At 39.0% G+C, this 16029-nt stretch overlaps 1 protein-coding gene across 1 annotated transcript in view; it reads right to left on the bottom strand.

Annotated features, from left to right (window-relative positions):
* Nucleotides 1–16029, bottom strand: part of LOC127635292 (POU domain, class 6, transcription factor 2-like) — a 137171-nt gene that overhangs the window by 88132 nt on the left and 33010 nt on the right. Inside the window, exon 3 of the mRNA XM_052115208.1 lies at nt 11619–11841. Within this exon, the coding sequence (XP_051971168.1) occupies nt 11619–11841 (223 nt within the window). The remainder of the gene's footprint in view (nt 1–11618; nt 11842–16029) is intronic.

A 16029-nucleotide genomic window follows, 5' to 3' on the forward strand; every position in this document is an offset into this window, starting at 1 on the left:
TAAAAGCGGTGGTCCACTGAGAGAAAAACGTATTGTTACGAGAAGCATAACCCTGGTTCTCTGAGTGGAAATGAGACTCTGCGTAGTCCCATTGGGACACGTCCTGCGTGTCACGTGGTCTGCAGCCCTTATACAATCATGCCAATTTATTGGCTGATGGCACTTAAGCGACACCCCTACATCATATAAAGGCTCTATAAAGGCGCTTGCTTTGCACCATCAAGTCACAAGCAAAGGTACAAGCCTATGCAGCTGCTAGAGTGTATGGACAGTTTACGCAGCATCTCGTTCCCACTCAGGGAACCAGGGATATGCTTCATGTAACCGAGACTTTACCTTCGTAGGAACTCGAACTGTGTAGTCACATTGGGAATGATATACATTCACGCCATGCGAACAGTAGCTGCCAACTCTCTACACCGTGTGGCAAGCATATAGCAGCGCACAAGCGAGCTAAAGCATCTGAATAAAACAGGAAATTATGAGTTTATTCCTGTTCCAACAGAGAGAACCTGAGAAGCAGAAGTCAAACCCTCCCCAGATTATAAAATCTAACAAATTTAAGAAGAGAAGACCATTCTGCTGCCATACAAATGTCTTCCAAAAATGCACCTCTAGCCAAAGCCAATATGGATGCTATTCTCCTCGTAAAATGAGCTTGAATACCTGAAGGCGACGGTCATCTGCACACTTCGTAAGCACTTTAAATTTCATCAACTAGCCAATAAGACAGTCTTTGCTTGGACACCGAAACACCCCTGTTGCGGCCACCAAAGCACACAAAAAATTGCTCTGATTTACACCACTGGCTAGTACAGTCAACATAAACTCGTAGTCCCCGAACTGGGCAAAGCATATGCAATCTTTCATGCTCCGCCAACTCAAATGGGGGATGATAGAAAGCCTGAAATTAACAGTCTGTGGCAAAATTATGTAGCAAGGCTTTAACACCACCCTTGAACACACTGGTGCAATATCCATACATAAGGGATTAACCAACAGGGTATGCAAATCACTAACCTTCATAAACAACGCCAATGCCACCAGCAGGGCCATTTTAAGAGTCAGAAACTTATCAGTGACTGTTACCAAGGGCTCAAACGGAGCACCTCCAAAACAGCAGACAAATCCCATAAAGGAACACTGACAGGACGAAAGGCATAAGCCTGCGTACCCTGCACATAAAATGAGAGACAAGAGAATGTCTACTAACAGAGAATCCATTGATAACCTTATGCTCAGCTGCTATAGTGACAACATAGAGTGTTTATGCGTTGCCAGGACAACCCTGGCCCACATACAAAAAACACTCTTACAAAAAATCCAGCATTATACCGACAGGGCAGTGAACTGAATCTTCACCTCGTGCTGTATACCAACAAGCAAAAATATGCCACTTGGACGTTTAAAGCTTCCTAGTTGATGGAGCTCTAGCATTCAGAATGTTATCAAACACAGCGGGAGATAACCCATCATTCAAAAGACTGCCCAGTTGAGGGGCCATACCCATAACTTCTACAATTCTGGGCGGGGGTGCCAAATCCTGCCCCGAGCCTGAGACAACATGTCTGTTCTAACTGGAATCTCCAAAGGCTATTTCTCCAGGAGACAGAGTCGAAAACCATACTTGAGATGGCCAGAACTGCACCACTAACAGAAGCCGAACCCAATCCTTCAGAACTGCGTGCAGCTGACTGATTAGTGGAAAAGCATAAAGACGTGTTGTTGGCCGCTGATGCATCAACGCATAGATGCCCAGTGGTGCCGGGGTCGAAAGGGAAAACCAGAGGGGACAGTGTGACGTTTCACTCAAAGTGGACAGATCCAATTCCACTCTGCCGAACCTTCTCCAGATTTGTTCCATATTCTGAGGATGTAATGTCCACTCTCCAGGCATCAAGCCCTGTCTGGACAGGAGATAAGCCCCCAAATTCAACTGGCCCAGAACATGCAGGGCTTATAGAGACCGCACATTGTCCCACGCCAAGAGAAGTATGCGCCATGCTATCCTTCCACCATCCTGTTGTCCGACCAGATAAGGACATGGTGTACTGAATCTCTGGGAGGAAACATCTCCAGACAGTTTATGTGGCAATATTTCCGCTAGCTATAACTTTGTGGTAACACACGTGTACCAACGGAAACACCCAACATCAAAAGGCGGATCTGTTACCATGGTAACAGAGTTCAGTAGCACCCACGCATCACTTTGAAGAGTCTGAAAACATGCCCAGGGGAATGACAGAGGAAGTCGCGATCATGAGCCCCAAAAGCCTGTGAAATGTTCTCACAGGGAGAACGCATCCGATTCTGAACATCACTAGACATCTGCGGAATGACAGAATGCAAGCTGGAGCAGACGTGCCTTGCATTGGCTGCGAATCTAGATCCACCCCTAGAAACACAGTCTGTTGCCTTGTCTAGGGCACTCTTGTCTAGGTTTACACACAGCCCTAGATTGCTCAGATGGCTGAGAATGACATCTCGGTGTTGGGCAGCCAAAGACTCCGAATGGGCTATCATCAACCAATCACTGAGATAATTCAAAACGCGGATGCCCTGAAGCCTCAAGGGCATCAAATCCGCAACCAAGCATTTTGAGAAAATGAGTGGTGCCAGTGCAAGTCTGAACGGAAGGACACAAAATTTATACGCTTTGCCCCCGAAAGCGAATCTGACAAATCACCTGTCCTTCTGCGCAATCTGACTATGGAAATAAGCATCCTTCAAATCTTTTGTCACAAACCAGTCCTCCGACTACAATTTTGACATTATTTGCTGCTGTGTCAGCATTCTGAATTGAGATTTCATTGGTTTGGAATTTAAGAGAAGGGGGAATCTCCTCTATTGCCCCTTTTTCTAAGAGAGAATGAATTTCCCAAATCAAAAACGGGGCATCTCGAACAGAAACGTCTATCGGAACAACCCCATTGAACACCGGTGGAGTTCACCTGAATTTAATTATGCAACCATGATTTATTGTTCAAAGTACCCAGTTTGAATCCCCCTTCAGCTGCTGCCAAGCCATTAGACAGGCATACAGAGGGATTAATGCATGGCTTTTGCCTGCAGCACGACCTGTAACCACTAGATGGCATGCTTTGCTTACTTTTGGCAACTACTCAGAACCAAGAGCACAGCAGAGGGAAGCCTTCACTCAACTAATACTGAGGCTGGTTGAAGGGAATTGGATCATGTTTTTGACTTTATTGTACTCACGCATAAAGGATGAGCGCCATGAGATGCCTTTGCAGCAGGGACGATAATAAAATAAACCTTTTCCCTGGTTTTCTGAATGGGGAAAATGTACGAACATTGGGGGAAATGTTTATTTTGGAAAACTGATTTGCCACAATGGCCCCAGCATTTTTATGGGGGACAACATGTGGTACTTACAGTATGTTCACTGTGTGTCTTGTGTACACTTGTGTTTGATGAACAATGAATTCTGTTATAACCCTTGGTCATGGTGACAGAGGCTGAATTTGGAATTCAAGCTGCGGGGGACACTGAACTATATTCTGGCTGCCGGGTAAGTGTAAACAACGGCAAACTCAACCCGATACAGTACGAAGGGCAAACAGGAATGACACAGATATGTTTGTACGGTCCGATGTCTATCACCGAATGGGGGCTCATCTTTCGTTTCACTGCAAGTCTGTCAGGTTTGCTTCTGGTGTCCTGCCGGTCCAACATACAAATGTCTACGCAGACGTGCCCATGATAGCGGGAATGAACGAGGACCCAAATTCTTCTGAGGGCGTGCAAAGCTTGTGTCCGACATCTTTTGCTGCTCTCTGATTGGACATTGCTAAGATACCGAACGTGAATACACTGGAGCTGCAGCTGGCTTTTTACTCTCTTAACGAGGAAGCATCTCCTGGAACGCAGCAGTGCGCTGTTTCACAGTATGGAATTTTTCAACGCCGACTGGACTTCATCACCGAACATTCCGAATTTTGACACAGGGGTGTTTATTAGACAGACCTTGTCAAGAATATTTGTAAGTGTAAGCCACAGATACCGTTCTGCTGCCACGAGGCCTGCCATATTCAGACCAACAGCAGGAGCAATATGTTTGGTAGCCCTTAGCACTAAATCAGAAGCTCAGAGCAGCTCTATGACAGCCTCAGCATCCAGTCCATGTCCCTTGTCTAAATCTCTCATAAAATGTGCCTGGTAGGCCTGCAAAACTGCCAGCGTGTGCAAAGCCAAAACCGCCTGACCTGGTGGGGGGCTGACAGAGAGAACCATAGGTCAGCCTGCAGCTCAACTCCCATCTCCTTGGCATCCGTGCCAGCCTCGCATGAGTCAAACAATCCGAACTCTCCAACGCGGCCTCTGCGTGGCGAAAACCCAGACAGGCAATACACATGTCGTGGGAATCTTCACTGACGATGAACTGCAGTCGTTGTTACAACACAGGCCAGATGAGATCGTGCACTGACAAACAGAAAATCTAACATGGAGCCTGTGACATAGCTCCCTAAGGGTGTCGCTTAAACGCTATCAGCCAATAAATTGCCATGATTGTATAAAGGCATCAGACCACGTGAAACTCAGGGTGTGTTCCAATGCGATTACACATCTTGAGTTCCTACAAAGGGGAACATGTATTTTGGGCTTTAATTGTGGCTGTAAACTGATAAACTGTGAAATACCGTGACATCACCCTAAGTTAACAAATGTTAAAATGACCTTGCGCATAGTCTAAATGGCATCTTCGTTCGCCTAGGGTTCTTTTGTTTGTCCAGGAGAAAAAAGGTTTGGCTTCTTCCAAAGTATAAACCAGGCTTGAGTCAGAACAGTTTGAAGGTCTGTAACAAGTTTGGTGTATGTTGATTGAAAGCTGTAGGAGGACATAGTTTTAAAATGTTTTGTTTTGTTTTAGAGATTTTGAAAAAAAAACATAAACCAAATTTGTTGGCTTAATAATGATCCTCTATAGGTTATAGCTGTTACTTTACTTGGGGAATTTTAGTTTGGGTGGATGTTGAATTGATCAATCAGCATCCAGGATCTGCTTAAGAATTTTTAGTAGAATTATTTTTTATATTTTCAAATTCTATTCAACACCATGTTTACAGTCTGATGGAAAAAGAAAAATAAGGCTGATTCTTATTCTATTCAATATGGCTGGAATCCTATACATAGTGTTCAAGAGGGAATTCTCTTTCTTTTCTTGACATGTCCAGACATTAATCTTCCTGACAAAATAACAAGCTACGGCAGCACCAGGGTTTAAAATGAGCATGGGGTAATGTAAGCACAGGCTTTTATTTAGACGACTGTGCCGAACTTCACAAAGCTACCCCATTCCTGTGACACCCATTCATCAGAGCAGAGGCACAGTGGCAGAGCACAGCCACACCACAGAGTCCATACAGAGTCCATACTCATATGGACAGTCAGAGCGATGCTGCTGTCCTTGTGTTTCCTCATTTGGGAGAGAAAATTGCACATTTATTTCATAAGAGATAAAAAAGTCACATGACTAATTACCTTAAAGGTGATTGACTTTATAATGAAATATAAGCACAACCCATTTCTGTACGTAAAACCGTTCTTTCGTAAATTGCTGCATTCAATTAAATGGGCAATTTGTGGATGTGTTTACAGGTGAAACTCGAAAAATTAGAATATCGTGCAAAAGTTCATTAATTTCAGTAATTCAACTTAAAAGGTGAAACTAATATATTATATAGACTCATTACAAGCAAAGTAAGATATTTCAAGCCTTTATTTGATATAATTTTGATGACTATGGCTTACAGCTTATGAAAACCCCAAATTCTGAATCTCAGAAAATTAGAATATTGTGAAAAGGTTCAGTATTGTAGGCTCAAAGTGTCACACTCTAATCAGCTAAACACCTGCAAAGGGTTCCTGAGCCTTTAAATGGTCTCTCAGTCTGGTTCAGTTGAATTCACAATCATGGGGAAGACTGCTGACCTGACAGTTGTGCAGAAAACCATCATTGACACCCTCCACAAGGAGGGAAAGCCTCAAAAGGTAATTGCAAAAGAAGTTGGATGTTCTCAAAGTGCTGTATCAAAGCACATTAATAGAAAGTTAAGTGGAAGGGAAAAGTGTGGAAGAAAAAGGTGCACAAGCAGCAGGGATGACCGTAGCCTGGAGAGGATTGTCAGGAAAAGGCCATTCAAATGTGTGGGGAGCTTCACAAGGAGTGGACTGAGGCTTCAAATGTCGTATTCCTCTTGTCAACCCGCTCCTGAACAACAAACAACGTCAGAAGCGTCTTACCTGGGCTAAAGAAAAAAAGAACTGGTCTGTTGCTCAGTGGTCCAAAGTCCTCTTTTCTGATGAGAGCAAATTTTGCATCTCATTTGGAAACCAAGGTCCCAGAGTCTGGAGGAAGAATGGAGAGGCACACAATCCAAGATGCTTGAAGTCCAGTGTGAAGTTTCCACAGTCTGTGTTGGTTTGGGGAGCCATGTCATCGGCTGGTGTTGGTCCACTGTGCTTTATTAAGTCCAGAGTCAACGCAGTCGTCTACCGGGACATTTTAGAGCACTTCATGCTTCCTTCAGCAGACAAGCTTTATGGAGATGCTGACTTCATTTTCCAGCAGGACTTGGCACCTGCCCACACTGCCAAAAGTACCAAAACCTGGTTCAATGACCATGGTATTACTGTGCTTGATTGGCCAGCAAACTGGCCTGACCTGAACCCCATAGAGAATCTATGGGGCATTGCCAAGAGAAAGATGAGAGACATGAGACCAAACAATGCAGAAGAGCTGAAGGCCGCTATTGAAGCATCTTGGTCTTCCATAACACCTCAGCAGTGCCACAGGCTGATAGCATCCATGCCACGCCGCATTGAGGCAGTAATTAATGCAAAAGGGGCCCAAACCAAGTACTGAGTACATATGCATGATTATACTTTTCAGAGGGCCGACATTTCTGTATTTAAAATCCTTTTTTTATTGATTTCATGTAATATTCTAATTTTCTGAGATTCTGAATTTGGGGTTTTCATAAGCTGTAAGCCATAATCATAAAAATTATATCAAATAAAGGCTTGAAATATCTTACTTTGCTTGTAATGAGTCTATATAATATATTAGTTTCACCTTTTAAATTGAATTACTGAAATTAATGAACTTTTGCACGATATTCTAATTTTTCGAGTTTCACCTGTATGTGTACTTGCTGGTTGATTTGATAAATACTGTATATGCTTGTGTGCACTGTAGCATTTTCTCCATACTGTTGACCAAATGCAAGTGTGACCAGAGCTGGAAGAATCTGCCATGGGACATGGTGTTTCTAAAAATGCCAATATCCATTACATGGACACTCTTGGCAATTTAATCGCTTCCGTAGCCAGATGGAGACTAACTTGGGTTCTTATTTCTCCTGTACTAGCTGTTTTGAGACCCAGTGTACCACTTTGCATGGCACTGTGCACTCTTCATTTTAGAATCACACCTGTACTCTTCGGTCAAATTTGACCAAAAAACAAAGCCATTTTTAGCCATCCGTTGGTTAATTCTGACCAAAAGTGTGACAATGTGACTCTGTGGCAGTCTGTTTATTTCAGTATTCAGTCTGATGTAGAGTCTGATCTCATGAAAAGGATGTTACTGTGGCGATACCTTTGCAAAATTTTATTATGTGGGTCCTTAGCGTATCGCATCAGCTCCTAGGTAAAATGTTCACAGGTGCTAAAAGCAAGTTACATTTTCTCCCAAACAGATTTTAAAGGTTAATGCTCTAATGAAAAAAAACCTACCTCCATACCTGAAACCTTTAACAGAAACCTAGCTGAGAGTGTCATAAAAAGCAAATGTTAAATGAAAAAAAAACATTTCTGAAGCAACCACATAATTTTGTGGTGCTTCTATGACATATGTGGCTCACGTGTCAATTTACATGCTCTCTTAGACTCTGTACTTTGCATTGCAACATTCTTTTAGTTGAGCTACTGTGCAACTTGAAAAAGCATGATTATCTAATGCAAACATTAAAATGTATTGTCTTACAAGTCATGCGCTATAGTATAATATATATAGCTTCATAAGACATAAAAATACTGTTTATAAATAGTGTTTATAAACTGATAAAATGCTGTTGTACTCGTGATTTGTGTGAAAGACAATAAAAGTAATTGTTTTTAGTGCTTCTAGTATTAATATTACCCTGAAATTGCTGCTATACGTAATATATAATATATATATATTTGCACAAATTTAGGTATGGTAATATAATTAAATGAGACCAGGTCTATGACACCACTTAATTGGTCTCTTTATTTATTCTGTCTAGCCCTGACACAAGCTATTAGACCTCATTAACTCCTGATTAGTGTGACTTTTATATTAAAACTGGACTGTCTGCACCAGCTTATCTTTCAACAGAGCCAAGTATGATCTATAGTTAATTATAGCATACTACAACACACTGATGTGTCTTTTTGGTGCATGAGAAGGAACTCTCTTTAGGTTGTGATTAATCAGGCCTTAAGGCTGTCTGGGAGAAGTGCTGTGCCATCAGCTCTCCATCAATGGGGGATGATGTGATAGGATTGTGAGGATTGTGGGAGTGTGTGCCTGGCTGTAGGGACAGCAGACACAGTCAAATCACTTAATGTCACATGGCACCCATGACACTATGCCCTAAGAGTAGCCTGAGGTTCTGATTCTAAAACTGAAAGGTCAAGACAGAATCAGCTGGACTGGGTTTTTTCAAGGCACTTTTCTGTTTTCACTTGCGTCTTAGTAGTGATGTCAAAAGTACCTGTACTTCGGTACCAAGTTGATACTAAAATAAAAAAGTTGTAACGATACCAGTGTTTCTGCAGTACCGGTAGTAAAAAGCATCAACTTAATTTGAGCATTGCACGCTGTGCTTGTTGTAGTAGATGACAGAAGAGAGCACACATTTACTGTGAAGCGCACAATGCCTGTAGACTATATATTTAGATAATTAAATCAAAAAATTTTGCACTTTAATAATAGCATTGGGCCACATAACCAACGTCTTAACCATAGGTGTGAAACTACCCTCAAACACAAAGAATGGAAAAGCCTTTGCATCAAAATAAAAGCTTTATCAAAAAATTGCTCGATGAGAGAATTGAAGAAATCATGACAGAAGTATATTACTACTGTATAGTACAAGTATTTAGTGTAATAATAATAATTATTATTTTTCTAAAGCAACAACTCACAAGCAAGAGTGCCGTTGTACTGAATAGAAGTTTTTATCAATGTTTTAATTTATAATTTATATTTCTCTGTTGTGCAGCACTTTACTTGCAAAAATAAAATCAATTTTGTGTTTTAGTATTGCTGTGAGGATCTTTACAGAAGCACTTAATGTGGTAAAAAATTAATTTTAAAATTAATTTAATGTTAAAAAGTAATTGTTCTATTATCATTCCATTCAACGTATTGTTTATTTATTTGATTAGACATTATTTTGATAATGATATTTATTACATATTAAAACATGTATGTAACAGGAAACAGAATTGTATTTTTTTGGGGGCAGAATTTAGAAAAAAATAACTAAATAAATAAAGCTGATTTCACAGGGTCCTATTTAAAAAAACTTTTAAAACTGTTCACTTATTGAGAAACTCTACATGAAAACATTCAAATGTTTTAATTTACATTGATAGATTTAACTTTGATAAATAAGCTAAAGGAGTGTTTTCAATAACATATTACGTTTTTGTTTTGTGGTATCGTAATATGTATCAAGAATCATATAATTTTACATGTATTGGTAACAACTGATGAACTATTGTGTTGTGACAACCCTACACCTTATATATGAGATAATGTGAATATTCACAATTTGAGCAAAGCAGTCAAAGAAAAAAATCCTTAAGGTAATTCAGAAATAAATTCTGGTCAAAAAGTCTGAAACCCCATTAAATATATGGGATTCAAAATCTAATTTAACCTAGAAAATCACAGACAGTTTCAGAATTTTGCAAAGAATATAAAATGCAGAAATGTTATGAAGTAGAATGAGCAAGAAATATTCTGCATTTCTAGGCCACTCATAAAAAAAATACAATAAAATAAAATTTTAAATGTAACATAATTGTGAGATTGACCATGTTAACTAAGTCAGATTTACTTGCACACAAGATGCTAGTTCTAATTCTGGAATTACATGGATCATCAGGATTAAAAAAAAAACTTACTGTCATTAGAGCAAAAGGAGGAACTAACAAATACCAAGAAATGTTTAAATTAATATTTATCAAATGTATATTTGGGAAATTAATATTTGTTCACATTAATAATGATCATATTTCAAATCCAGATTTAAATTTTGTTATGCTTAAAATATACTGTATTTTGTAATTAAAATAGAAAATTATATGCATCTTCACTATGGTCTCAGACTTTTGGATTACACTGTACATTAACATTTCCTTTCAAAGTGAGTCTTTAATGAAAAAGAACTGGACAAACATTGTTGCTGAGCAAGCATGAAAAGTCTACAGCCAGCAAAAATCCTAAAAGTTCAAGACAGACAATTAATGGAGCATTAACATGTCAAAAGTAGAACCTCTTTCTAGGAGCCATTTTAGAGAGTTCCAGAAAAGGGAGGCAAACCCCACAGGCACATTATCATGACTGAGGGAATTGTTAGATATTTATTTTGCCCATGTGAGTCTTTATTAAAAGCCCAGCCGCACACTGATGCGTGTTGTTATTTATGTATGCTTGTGTCCATTAGAGACGACTTCTTTCCATCCCACAATTTTAGCCATCCATTCATCTCCTCACATCCACCCCCCAAAAAAGGAAAATGTGCTATTTTACATGCACTCAATTTTATAAACTATCATTTTTTAGTCAGGCATTAAAGAAGGCACTTCATCAAAGATTTATGCCTGACGGTTTCCCCTTTCCACCCCTCAATCTAATGGTATAAAAGAGACAAAGTTTTAAACATTAAAATGAAAACCATTTACAACTATGATCAAAAGAGAACATTCATGCATTAAAGTTTAAAGGCAAGGAGAAGTATGGATGTGCAGACACAGGAAATAGGGAGGGGAAAGATAGAAGTAAAGAGGAGAAGACACGAGATGCTAGCGAATACTCCTACTGAAAGTAGAAAGAGCTATAAAGTGCTTTTGCGCTCCAGTGCAAAATGCTGACCTGTAATGAAGCTGAACTAGTTTCTATGCTTACTTCACTTTGATACTCCTCTCATCGGCCTTTCCGAGCACTTTGTGCAGGTATGCGTTTGGGTGGGGTGATGGTATTTCTAGATAGTACAAATTTGGTGAATCCCAAACACAAAACAACTGTGGTATGTTGAATGTGGTGCGTATCATTAACTGATTTCATAACATCTTCTTATACATATATGTATATACACTGTCTATACAAATAGAAATATTTCTCATTAATGTGAACTTAAAGGTTTTGGGCTTTTGTGTCTGAAACATTTAGCTCAGTATCTGCATTTTGTGACCTAGAATGAGCATCCGGACTACATTGATTAATCATTCTCAACTTTCATTTGACCAATGAACAGAATTTTTTTTTGAATTTCTGAGCCAATTTCTGAGCCAATAAGAAAGGCTTGATCCTCACACACTGTTTGAGTTAGGACTCTTACCTTGCAGGTTCTGAAGGGGGAGTGTCATGATTCCTCCAGCAGCAGCAGCTGCCACCAGGCCCTGTATGTTGGCAGCGGTGGGCAGAGACAGAACCAGGCCCTGCTGCCCACCCAGATGCCCACCAGCATTAAAGGGGATCAGAATGGGTTGGTTCAGACCCGGGGCACCACCAGACATCACTCCACTAACAGCCGATGCCAGCTGCTGGGCAACCAGTAGAGACTGAAAGAGAGAACATTAACATCATTTAAAGCCAGTTTTGTAGATGTATGATGTGTAGATTGTCAGTGATGTCTATGTTTTTTTTTTGTCTGTGTCAATGACTTTACACAATTTGATTTACACAACTTTTTTACAAAAGTTTTTATTAAATTAAATAATAAATTAAAAATGTCATTCACACAAAACAAATACTTGAATACACCTTTACTAATGTAATTGATTTAATTCCAGAGTTCTGTCATTTTGACATTTTTTATGGGGCTCGAAGTCAAAAGTGGTGTACCGTTACAGTCCAAAGAAAATTAAAGAAAATAAAAAAAAAATTACATTAAATAACAAAATTAAAAAGATGACGAAGAAGAAGAAGAAGAAGTAGTATTGGCATAAGTAGTTTGGATTCTCTTTTATTACTATGCATTTAAAAAAAAAGGGCAGTGACATTTTTCTTTTAAAATATTATTAATATTTGGAAAAACCACCACATAAAAGTCAGGTGGTGCACCCACCATGCATGTAGCCATTATGTTTTCATGTGAAAAGAAAGCCATAAAACAGAGAAGACCCCATTTATATCCTCATGAATGCGTGTGAAGTTTTTTTAATATCCGATAATTTGACATATTTATGAAAAGGCATGTTTCGTTCACATCAAATGGAGTAATAATAAAAAAAAAAACTTCTTAATATTTGTACCTCAAAAATGTATGATATTTTAAAATGTCAAAATATTGGACAATATATTCTTATATTATAAATATTTTTTCAGTCATCCACACAAAACCTCCCCCTCCCTACGTTGAACAACAGAAAATGAATACAATACAAATAATTCAATTATTTCAATTATCAACTCAAATAATGCACAAAATATGGTAGTTGTAAGTGTGTTATGACATGATTTTTTTTTTTTATGGAGTTTTGACAGACATAATCGCGCTGACACTTTCATTTCACGCTCACACCACTCCTCGCCAGTGCACGGCAGGTGTTCAAATGGCAGCTCTCTTGCCGCTGCAATCATGTTACAAAGTTCCGAGCTCAATCTGTGTGATGCGGGCATGTTCTACTGCTGTACTACATTGATCAAATGCTTGGAACAGGTATGTGACATAAGCGCCGTTTTATAGACTATCACGAACTATGGTTTATTCCATGTTAACTTCGATAACTTAACTTATATATATATATGAAACCAACATTGACCTATAGATTACATTTCTATGATCTTGACACATGTTTTAAACAAGATTTTTAAAAAGATTTGTAATTTTTATGTGCAATTTTGGTGACGCTAGTGCCACATAACTTTCTTGTTTTAACTTCAGAGGTGTACTCAGTAATTTTTTTTTCCCCTCATTTAAAAAGTTTTGCTCCTAAAGCAATGAATTATAATTTAGAAACATATATATATATAAAATCATGAGCACTCACATGAGATGAAGACTCCAGTCAAATCAGTAACATTATAAAACTTGTTTTATTCTATATGGTGAGGGTCCACACATGGGGGCTGCCATGTTAGGATCACATGACCAGCTGAATACTACTCACATAATCTCAGTAACCGTCCTGTTATTGGACACATTCACTCATGGATTTAATTAATTGTGGCTGACTGCGCATAATTAATTTCTACAATGGCATCTGTAACAGAAAACTGTTGTGTTTGAATCATGCTGCAATCCACAGCCCTATGTGTCAGTGTAAGTCCCAGACAACAAATTACAAAAATTATTCATAGCACTTTTAAATTATTTTAAGGTATGTCGTGGAATGACAATGACAAAGTGCAAGTGCAATCTTCCTTTAAATTGGCTCATTTTGGTAAATTTGACCCAAAATTCAACATTAAAATGTTTATCTTCCACACTTAATATTGAGACTGATACATTGGACAATATTTGCTCTATGTGTTTCTTGTGTGATGACAGAACACACCGTTGAGTCTGACAATTCAAGAGCTTTTCTTGTAGGGGACCAGTGCATTTTGCTTTTCAATTCACCCTAGCACTGCTTTACACCTCTATACAAAGAACCCATCTGTGATACAACTCTGAGAACTACCAGACATTTCTCCCCTCCTTCTTACCAGTCAGCTATTTGTCTCTCTCTATCTGTCTGACTCACTCTTATACACACAGGCTACATTATCATCAGTCACATTAACATTTAGTGCTGTTCCTTTTGGCTGATCTGATCTTGTACAGTCAACCTAATCTACTGGAGGATTCACAAAGGAGGGCTTTTCCAGTAGAGATTCTACCCTCCAGGGGTCTAACATTTCACTCTTACCTGACACTTCTATGCCCCCATATCTGACTGCTGCATTTGGACCTTGTATAACTGGAATAGTTCACCCAAAAATTATCATTCTGTCACCGTCACACACTGTTCACTGAAAATGGTGTACTCTGCCAAATCTCACCTGCACTTGTGCATGTCCAAACTCCACGTTTGATGTCAATGATGCCAAACACCATTGGATTATGACTTTTGAATTACTAAATTAATTCAATTTGGTCTGTTTCTTACACAAAGCCAGAGCTGGACTGGTGATCTGGCATACCAGGCATTTTCCCAGCGGGCCGATGCTCTTTGGGGCCGATCAGGGGAGAACTGGCCATTGGGAGAACCGAGGGGTCCAGAGGGTTGGATGCAAAACGTGCCGAATGGGCGGCGTTGAGCTAAAATGAGCCGCCGCGTTATGCAGAATGGACCACAAATCGATCAACATTCAAACCCCAACCCCTCACAGCCCCCGCTCAATAATTTTTGGGCCAGTTGTATTGTAAAATCGGGCCGATTTCTCTTCCCAGTCCAGCCCTGCACAAAGCTATCATATAGCGTACATACAGTATGGCAATATAGCTTTCAAGTAATATATGCTACTTTTAGAATGCTTTCATTCTTTCATTTGTTCTTTTTAGAGCATGGCAGCATAAATCACCATCCACTTTCTTTGTATGGAAAAGAGCAGTGTGAACATTCTTTAAAATGTCTCAGACTGTGTCCCACTGAAGAAAGATTTCATCAACAGAAAGTGGAAAAACAAACAGACAAAAGGAATTTGTCACATTGAAAGACTGAAACCCCAATCATTTTAACAGAATGTACTGGAAGATACCAATTGTTATTTCTTTCACTTTGAACATTGACATAAAAAAGAAAGAACAAAAAAACAAAAAATCAATTAACCACTCAAAGAATGACAACAAAGACTCCTCTGACAAAGCAGTGTGACATATGCTTAATCTTGCTGTTTTAAGTGTGTGTATTGTTGGACTTTTTGAGGCTCAAACTAAAAGATTGTTTGCCAGCATCTCATCTCTATCTCAAAGTGAATGTCATTGCCTGGTTTGCCTCTCTGTTTTAAATCTAGAATCCTTTGCTTTTTGAATAAATCAATTCAGAAACCCACATGTCTGGTGACTTATCTATTGTTGAAATTGTTAGCTTTATCACATCGCACTTATGTTCCATTTTTCTCATACAGTATAAATGTGCCTTTAGACTTGAAAATACTGTAAATAGCTGCCATTAAATTTTAGGGAGGGGGTACCCTCACAAGGGGATCATCATATTTGGGGGTCCTTGGAATCAGCAAGTTTGAAACCTCATAATTACAGGCAGGGATGCAGCTTATGCAATTAAAATAAAAAGACAGAAACTTTTGCATAAATGCATTAAGATAAAACTTTGAACACATATATCAAATAATTATGTTTGAATATCTTTTAATTTTTAATATTAGTTTTTCCTATTTCTACACAATTTTGCATTTTACTACAGTATTTTTTCCACAGTGAAATGGCAAATAAGAATTATGCCATATAAATTTTTTGTTTTCCTTGGGAATCTTGCCTTTAGAATGCGAATAGTTCACAAAAATGTTGCAGAATCCCATTGTGCTTGATCATATTCTCTTTACCCAGCATCCTCTATCTAGAATCACAGAATCCCTCAGTCTTATTCCAACTGTGTTGGCAGGCAACTTTAATTTGTATAATTTCCATGGCCTTTTGCCATTGAATACATGCTATTGAGTTTTGGCAGCATAAAATGGAGAAACGGTTAAACGGTTTGTGACCAGTAGAACCTCTGTGTCAGGAATCATGGGAGGGCCATACACACTTTGACTCAGCATGAAAACCCATTCTTTTCTCTCTCTCTCTCTCTCTCTCTCTCTCT

Source organism: Xyrauchen texanus, chromosome 42, assembly GCF_025860055.1.
Source record: "Xyrauchen texanus isolate HMW12.3.18 chromosome 42, RBS_HiC_50CHRs, whole genome shotgun sequence".
Classification (NCBI taxonomy): Eukaryota; Metazoa; Chordata; class Actinopteri; order Cypriniformes; family Catostomidae; genus Xyrauchen; species Xyrauchen texanus.